The following is a 9,807-nucleotide window of genomic DNA, read 5'->3' on the forward strand; positions in this document are numbered from 1 at the left end:
TAACTTGAGCGTCGGAGGGGTTTTCCGGGAGATCACCTCCCGAACAAGGCTAATGTGTTGTTTTGCAGGGATTCAAGTCGCTTTCTTCCACGAATCGCCGCTCCTGATAATGCTTCCACTTATAGTATTTCAAGTGTTTCCTACTTCCTTGTTTCATAACCGAAATAGTTTGGCGCCGTCTGTGGGGAGTGAACAAAAAGCTATGGCTCCCAAAAGAAATCCAACACACACCGCAACCGTGCACAGCACAGATACAGACACTTCAGCGGGTCACACTAACAATCAAGCCGTGACTCGCCGTGATCTGGACATGCTAGCACGAAACCTCACTGCCGCCTTCTCCGAACAACTCCGCGCCGTCATAAATAATAACCCTGCTCAGCAACGAGTATTGGAAGACATGGCGGAGCAAATAAAGAATCTACAGGAACGAATCGAACCCCATAACGAGATACCAAAATCCCATGAATCTCAGGATAGGAACTCGGGGATGTCACGTTCCAACAGAAGAAATAAGAAAAGAAGGGAGAGATCGAGGACACATACAAGCCTCAACAGAAGCGAATCCCAAAACGGGGAATCCAAAACCGCCTCTCGAGATGCTCGTACTTACCTGGAAAACAAGAAGCAGAGCGCGTTCGAAAGTGTCCAAGCATTGGTGGATAAAAGAAGGGAAGAAAGGAAGAAAGCGCAACTCACGAGATCTAGCCATCCCACTAGCCGCATCATAATGCCGCAGGATGAGACCGACAAGAGTAACCTCCCCGAAGATCTTATGCCAATAATCTCTCCGCTGGCTCCGGAGATACTGAATACTCCCAACCCCGGGAAAATAAAGATCCTAAATATGGCGGCCTTCGATGGAACATCCTGCCCCGAGGAACACTTGATGGCATACAAAAACTTGATGTTGCTGTACTCCACCAACCTAGCATTGTGGTGCAAATTCTTCCCAACTACTCTCACAGGAGTAGCCTTGACGTGGTACACCTCTCTTCTAGGAAGAAGTATCCACACCTTTGCCCAATTAGAGAGCAAATTCCTGGGTCACTTTGTGGCATCCAAAAGGCAGGAGAAATCAAACTTCCATTTGCTTAGCATAATGCAACTGGAAGGGGAATCCATATCATCGTATCTGAGGAAATTCCACGAGGCAGTGCTGGAGGTAACAGATTTGGAAGAATCAGTCGCCTTAAACGGCCTAATCAACGGAATGAAGGCTCAAAGGCTCAAGTTCCAGTTGGTCGAGAGTCAAGTAAAGACATACGCGGAGGCCATGAAGCAGTGTCAAAACTACGTCACGGCTTCCGAGATATGTCAGGCACATGATCCTAAAAAACGAAGGTCAGAAAAAAAGGATCTAATATCCTCCAATCATTCCTCAAGGAGCAGAGAGGAACATTCATCAAGGAGGGATAGAAACTACTTGCCGCGTCGTCCAGAACCTCTGTCAGATATGGGACCTCCACGATCCAGACACATATATGTCGCTGAAGGGGAGTCCAGAACGCGGAATCTACTAGATGGAGGTAACGATCCGCTGTTCAACCGGAACAGGAAGGACATATTCTTCGCCATCCGGGATCAGTTGCCAACTCCACCTCCTACTACCACCCCCTCTGATCGACGCAACTACAATCTATGGTGTGATTACCACAAAGAACATGGCCACACTTTGGCCCAATGTCGCGAACTGAAGCGTATCCTACATCAGCAAGCCGACGAGGGGGAGCTATCAAGGTTCATCAATCGAAAAGACTATGGCACGAGAGGTGACGCGGAAAGAAGGCCTTGGAACCAGAAAAGAAACGAGGCTAGGCGCGAAAGTTCCAACACACAAGGAACCATCAATATGATTTTCAGCGGCTACACCGAGCAATATCCAACAATCTGCGCCGCGAAAGACAGCGTCCATACTCTGTTCAAAGGACCCCCAAAAACCACCTACAGTGGGCCGATCATGAGATTTGATGCCACTACTTCCCAACCGTTGCAACAACCACACACTGATCCTTTAGTGGTTACCATCAAGATTGGGCAAATGATGGTTAGGCGAGTATTAGTGGATACCGGAAGCACGGTCGATCTTATAACGATGGAATGTCTAAGAAAAATGAAATTCGAAGAAAAGCACCTGCAACCCCTTGATAAACATTTGATTGGGTTTGGGGGAAACCAGGTCATTCCAATGGGAACTCTAGGAATGCTAATGGATGATCGAATGCAACAAGAGGGGGGGTGAATTGTTGTGTAGTAGGTTTAAGATTTTTGACTCTAATTTTTGCGGAATTGTATTAAGTAAAGAACAAAACTTAAACTCAAAAACGAAAAGAAAAATAATAAAGGAGACAAAGATTTTATGTAGAAACCTTCTTGGCCTAATAAGAAGGAAAAACCACGACCCCCCGGGATTTCAAAATTCTCACTATGTTAAGGCAATCAATTACAATTACACAAAACAATGTTTGCTTCACTTGAAGCTTCTCAATTCTCTAAATGCTTCACTCAAAGCTTCTCTACTTAGGCCTACTTCTCTTCTCTTCTCTTTCTCTCCTTCTCTTTCTCTTCTCTCGATTCTATTCTCTATTCCCTTAAACTTCCCATAAGTCTAATTACAACAAAGCACTCAATTACCCTTTACAAGGCCAATTCTCATTAAGATTAAAATTAAGTAGTTGCTCAAGAAAAATATAATGAATTAATTGGCATTCAAAAACAAAAAATATTTTTCTTTGAATAATCTCCCTTAAATGGACACTCTCTATTCTTATCCGCTTAACCGTAGCTTCCCTCTTTTATAAAGGGAATAGCCGTCAGTGCACTCAGCCCACGTTCTCCATGAGATGCACTTATCCCACGACTTCCATAAACTTACTTGCTCCCAAAGAAAGTGGGAAGTTAGTTGAAAGTAGGAGTGGAACATAACTGCTGTACGGTTAATATTACATGGGTTAAAGGAAGATCCTAAAATGTAGGAGACTAATTCAAAGTAGAGAACAAGTCTCTTGGATGTCCGAGTTTATAAGAGATAAACAAGGAATTAGTCTTCTCCATGTTTTTAGGCGTATTAAAAATATTTTGCCAATTAATAAATAAATTTAATTAAGCAACTAATTAAATTTTAACCTCTTACATTAACTAAAAACAGAAAACATAATTTTCGTAACTTCCAGTCAATGTCTTCTTCAGACCTGTATTGTGGGGAACAGCGCACTGTCTCCATCTACAACTTTCGTCAGGACTTCAACTCTAGGAACAGTAAACTGACTTCTAAAGCAATTGCCCAACTTCTTGGATATTTGAGACATGTACAACTTCCACGAATCAAGTCATAGGCTTCATCAACGATTCAAATTAAATCGGATATATACCTACAAAACAATCTCTAAAAATATGTTTGTTTATTTAAGAGTGAAGTCATCATCAAAACCTTAAGAGGCCAACAAATTCCCCCTTTTTGATGATGGCAAACTTTATAAACAAACTTAAGTAAAATAGAGTAAAACAAATTTCTTAGAGCATACTAGAGATTAAAGCAACTCTAAATAACTTAGCAAATCAACTCGTTACAATATAATTTACCAAGCATTCACAATAAAACAGTTTACTCCATAATATCAAATATGTTTTCAAAACTTTCAAAATTAATTAACCTAAAACTTAAATAAAATAAACTAAGTTAAACTAAAATAAACTGACATAATAACTAACATAATTAAACTAACACACATTGTTAAATAATTTCAATCAGAAACATTTTGAGAACAGATGCACAAGAAAAATAAATATCCTCAAAAACTTAGCAACACAGATGATCACTAAACATAGAATCAATATAAATCAACCAAGATATGTAACTATGTATTCACTTCTCCTCTTAAGTTTGTGCATAATCTTCCCCATTTTGTCATCAATCAAAAAGAATTGGGAGTTATCAAAACTCAGCACAAACCAAATAGATTTGTTAGTGATGAAAACAAGAAACAATAATGAAAGCAAGCACCATAAAAGTAATCAAACCTGCAAATAGTCAATTGTCACAGACCATGAAAATAAAAACAAAGAAAGAAAAGTAGCAATTGTTCCAAGGTACATCAACAATGTACCCCAGATGGTACAAACTAAAAGGTGAAATTGTTTGTGAAATGTAACAGCCAATCAAATCTTAAAAACATAGGGAGAGGGTTCAAGGGGCAGTCTTTTCTTCGTTTACATATTCGGTCTGCACTTCTACTGTATCCAACTTTGCACCAAGACGATGCTCCATCATGGTCAGTTGATCAACAATTGAAGCGAGTGAGACACGAACTTCATCTTGAAAAGTACTGAATTGAGACTGTAGATCATTAAGCTTGGAGAGAACAGAATGTGAAGATGCTGTAGGAATAGGATCAGCACAACCAATACCAGGAGATGATGGAAATTATGGTGGTGTAAAGTGAATAGGTGATGGAGGTGGTGATGAAGTTTGATTTGGTGGTGGAGTGGTTGGCTTGGGTGAGAGAGGTTCGTTTAAAGTAGGCTCAGGAATGGTTTCAGAAGTGATATCATCAACCGTTGCAGCCTTTCGTTTTGAAGCAAGCCTCCTACTCTTCCTTTGAATAGCTTTACCCTTCCTCAATGCAATCACAACCTCTTCATCACTGGAATCATGACAGAGATCATGAGGCACTTCTTCTCCTAAAGCTACTTCCTCTCCTTGTTCCCCCTCAGTTCTTGTCCCCTCCTCTTGTTCCTCTTCTTCAGTGGGAACAGACCCTTGTTCTTCCTTTTCTACTACTTCTTCTTTTTCTTTTTCTTTTTCTTTTTCCTCTTCTTTTTCCTCTCCTTTTTCTTTCTTTATTTTTACTTCTTTTTCAATTTCTTCTTCTTCTTCCTCCATTTCCTCCTCATCAGAACCTACATCAATTACTTCTTCTGATTCATTTATTAACACCCCTTCATCGTTTAATTGGAGATGCAAATTTTTCAGACACCGTGCACCAATTTTCATATTGGGACCCATTGAGAACTCCAGCCCATCCAATGGTACACCAAACTTTCTGAAAATCCAAGTCAACAGCCCCCCATAACCAACAAAATTTTTCTTCTCAATACAATCAGACAAATGCGATATCATCAATGACGGAAAATTTATCTTTATGTGGTTATCCATGCAATAAATTAAAGTTGCATCACGTAGACTCACCTTACTCCTCTTAGAGTTTCGGGGCAAGATGAATCTTCGTGCTACATTATAGAGTAATTTATGCAATGGAGATAAGACATTGTGACTGATTTTACCTCTTTTTTGTTCAACCCCTAAAAACTTAAAAATTGTCTTTTCATTAATTCCAGAGAAAACTATTTTTGTACCAACGCAATATGTATCAAAACCAACATTAGGAACACTAAACCATTCCCCCAACAATGCACTGTTAAATTCTATTTTGATGTTCTTGACACTACTAGAACACGTCCCACAATCATTTGAGAAATTTGAAATGAATTCTCGCATTAGATTTGGAAAAATGGAATTGCAACTAAAATTTGTCATCAAAATCTCCCATTCTTGATTTTGTAAAATGTCATGCAATTTAGGAAAATACGTAGAATCATACCAGTACTTGTCTAACCCAAATCCTACAGACATTTCTTTTGCAACTTCTTCAGCACTATTAGGATCAGCAAGCTTCGAACGTTTGACTACTTTGGAAGATGATCCACCTTTTGGTGATGAGATCTTGCGTTTTGTACCAGTAGGTTCAGTAGATTGTTTGGGTGATGTATTTGTGGTTTCTTTGGTGGTGAGTGGTGCAGCATCCAGTAATGGTGGAGGATGAACCACTCTCAGAGGTTTTGGCTGTGATTGTTTACGGGATTTAGGGGTTTTCTTTGAGGAACTTGGGGTTTTCATTTTGAAGTGTTGAATAGATTGAGAGATAGGGAGGAGGACGGTTTCTTGAAGAGGAATTGAGAAGGCGTGTGAAGTGTGAAGTAAGAGAAGGGTTTAATAATGTGATGAAATGACGGTTTCCTTAAGTCCAATCCCTTTAATGCTCTAATCATAGCGTTTGATATGGAAATATTTCGAAGAGATGGGATTGAAAACCGTTTCCCATTATTTTTATTTTAAGTTGGCCGTAAAAAAATGTGAAATATGAAAACAAAATATGAATAAATAAAATATGAATATGAATATTAAAATAAAATATGAAAACAAAATAGAAAAATGATGAATTAAGAAAAAAAAAATTATAAAGAAAATAACGAACATATTGCTGTGGTCTGATCAAACTAACAACATGCAAACAAGAAAATATTCATAGTACAAACTTCATTACGTGTTTACCTGATCCATGCAATAATTGATTTTCAATCAAAATTTTGAGGTTGATTCCTGACCCTCTTTTTTTTCATGATGCTTCATTGGAAATTTTATGCAACCAACTTTAGTGGAGCTTGATCATACCAAGTTCCAATCTCATCTTTTCATATTGTTCCCTTGGAAGCGGTTTGGTTAGAATGTCTGCAACTTGTTCATTAGTATTGACATGCTTTAATACAATATTTTTGTGTTCTACGTTATCCTTAAGGAAATGATGTCTAATATGTATATGTTTAGCTCGTGAATGATACACTTGATCTTTAGATATACATATGGCACTGGTATTATCACAATAAATAGGAACACATTCAAATTTAATACCAAAATCTCTTAGTTGCTGTTTTATCCAAAGCATTTGGGAACAGCAAGCTGCTGCTGCCACGTATTCAGCTTCGGCTGTGGATAATGCAACCGTGTTTTGTTTCTTGGAACTCCATGAAACTAAACAAGAGCCAAGAAATTGTACCATACCTGACGTGCTTTTTTTCTATTAACTAGATCACCTGCATAATCTGCATCACTAAAACCTTTTAAATCAAAAACATCACTTTTAGGATAAAATAAGGACAAGTCGTCTGTTCCCTTCAAATATCTTAAAATTCGTTTGACTGCCGTGAGATGTGATTCTTTAGGATTTGATTGAAATCTAGCACATAAACCAACACTAAATGAAATATCGGGTCTACTTGCAGTTAGATATAATAAGGAAGCTATCATGCCTCGATACATTGTTTGATCTACGTTAGTTCCTTTTAGGTCTTCATCTAATCTAACATTTGTAGACATGGGTGTATGGTTGGTTTTAGCATTTGTTAGACCATATTTCTTTAGAAGTTCTTTTATATATTTTTGTTGATGAATGAAGATACCATTTTCGGTTTGTTTAATTTGTAACCCAAGGAAGAAATTTAGTTCTCCCATCATGCTCATTTCAAATTCTATGCCCATTAGGTTAGCAAATTCTTTACATAATAAATCATTAGTGGCACCAAAAATAATATCATCAACATAAATTTGAACAACCAAAATATTAGAACCTTTATTCTTAAAGAACAAGGTTTTGTCGATTTTTCCTCTTACAAAGTTATTTTGAATCAAAAACTTTGAAAGTCTTTCATACCATTGCCTAGGAGCTTGCTTCAAGCCATATAGGGCTTTATCAAGCTTGTAGACATGATCAGGACAAGAGGTATTTTCAAAACCTGGGGGTTGTTCAACAAAAACTTCTTCATCAAGAAAGCCATTTAAAAAAGCACATTTCACATCCATTTGATATAATTTAAAATTCATGAATGCAGCAAAAGAAATTAAAATTCTAATAGCCTCTAACCTTGCTACCGGAGCAAATGTCTCAGTATAATCAATACCTTCTTGTTGATTGTACCCTTTGACCACGAGTCTTGCTTTGTTTCTTACAATTATTCCATGCTCATCTAGCTTATTCCGAAATACCCATTTCAAACGAATTACTTTCTTGCCTTTTGGTTTGGGTTCTAAGTGCCACACTTTATTTTTTTTCAAATTCATTTAATTCATCTTGCATGGCTACTATCCATTCGGAATCCTTTAGAGCTTCTTCGTGATTTTTGGGTTCAAGTGATGATAGGAACGCAAAGTGTGCACAAAAGTTTCTCAGTTGGGATCTGGTTTGTGTTCCTTTATTCATATCACTTATAATCAGATCAAGAGGATGATAACTTATGTATTTCCAAGGTTTAGGCACAAATTCTCAGGAAGGAACAGTAGCATGTTCTGTTTCAGCATCTTGATTTGCATTTTGTTCAGCTACTGGATCATCTTGGTCATCTGTTGGAACAACTAGATTGGGAACAGTCTGCTGGTCCTGTTGTTCTGGCAGTTCCTGGATTTGGTCAGTTTCTTCTGCCTCTTCTTGTGTAGACTGTTCACTTGTTGTTCCATGATCTTGTACTTTAATTCCCTCATCATCATCTTCCAAGTTTGCAAGACCTATTTTAATATTACTTGTTTCCTGTTCACTTGTTGAAAAGTTAGTTTCATCAAAAATTATGTGAACAGATTCCTCTACGCACATTGTTCTCTTATTATAAACTCTGTAAGCTTTGCTATGTGATGAATAACCGAGGAATACTGCTTCATCACTTCTTTCATCAAACTTACCTATATTTCGTTTTCCATTCACATGAACAAAACATTTGCATCCAAATACACGAAAATAGGAAATATTTGGTTTAACACCTTTGAGTAATTCATAGGGTGTTTTAGAAGTGATTGGCCTTATTAGTACACGATTCAATATGTAACATGCAGCATTGACGGCTTCTGCCCAAAAATTCCTAGGTAGACCACTAGCAATCAACATGGTCCTAGCCATTTCTTCTAAGGTCCTATTTTTCCTTTCTACCACTCCATTTTGTTGTGGTGTTCTAGGTGCGGAAAAATTGTGATTTATGCCATGTTCATTGCAATAATTCATGAAGTTTGAATTTTCAAATTCTTTCCCATGATCAGACCTTATGTGAACGATTTGATTATTGGTAGATTTTTGTATTTTATTAGCAAAAGAAACAAACTCATCAAAAGCTTCATCTTTGCTTACCAAAAATAAGGTCCAAGTAAATTTACTAAAATCATCAACTATGACAAACACATATCTTTTGCCACTACGACTTTGTGTTCTCATAGGTCCACATAAATCCATATGAATTAATTCTAATGGTCTAGTGGTAGTCACAACGTTCTTTGATTTAAAGGATGACCGCACTTGTTTTCCTTTAGCACAAGGATCACAAACTTCATTTTTAAGGAATTTTATTGCAGGTAATCCTCTTACTAGGTCTTTTGATCTTAATGTGTTAATCAATGAATAACTAGCATGACCTAGACGTTTGTGCCAAAGAAGTGGGTCTTCTTCAATAACACTTAAACACGTTAGACTGTTTGTGGGAACAGTGTCCAGGTCCACCACATAGGTGTTCCCTTTTCTGATTCCCTCCAGCACAGGGTCTCCTGTACTGTTCCTAGAAATTATGCATCGTTCAGAAGTAAACTTAACAGAGTTACCTTTATCGCAAAATTGAGAAATACTTAACAAATTGTGTTTTAAATTCTCGACTAAAAATACGTTATCGATGGCATGGGAACTAGACCTTCCAACCTTTCCTTTGGCAATTATCTCACCCTTCATGTTGTCACCGAAGGTTACTGTTCCCCCATCATAGGCTTCAAGTGAGAGAAATTTAGATTTGTCACCCGTCATATGCTTGGAACACCCACTGTCGAGATACCATGAGTTGTTCCCCCTCACTTGAACCTGCAAAGCAAACTAATGGTTAGGTACAGGAACCCATTCATCCTTGGGTTCCTTGTCGACAATACTTGAATCACATTTCTTAATCCATATTCATTCGACATAATTTTTATTTGCTTTGATATGCTGTTCCTTCTTTATACATTGATGT

At 37.7% G+C, this 9,807-nt stretch overlaps 1 protein-coding gene across 1 annotated transcript; it reads left to right on the forward strand.

The window, feature by feature from the left end:
• The first annotated feature begins 400 nt into the window (after nt 1-400).
• On the forward strand, nt 401-5,865 carry LOC130801144 (uncharacterized). Its single transcript, XM_057664914.1, has 3 exons — nt 401-1,165; nt 1,322-2,179; nt 5,800-5,865. Exons 1-3 carry the CDS (start codon nt 401-403, stop codon nt 5,863-5,865), a joined length of 1,689 nt encoding a protein of 562 aa, XP_057520897.1.
• Nucleotides 5,866-9,807: the final 3,942 nt, after the last annotated feature.

The sequence above is a fragment of the Amaranthus tricolor genome, chromosome 15, assembly GCF_026212465.1.
Source record: "Amaranthus tricolor cultivar Red isolate AtriRed21 chromosome 15, ASM2621246v1, whole genome shotgun sequence".
Lineage (NCBI taxonomy): Eukaryota > Viridiplantae > Streptophyta > Magnoliopsida > Caryophyllales > Amaranthaceae > Amaranthus > Amaranthus tricolor.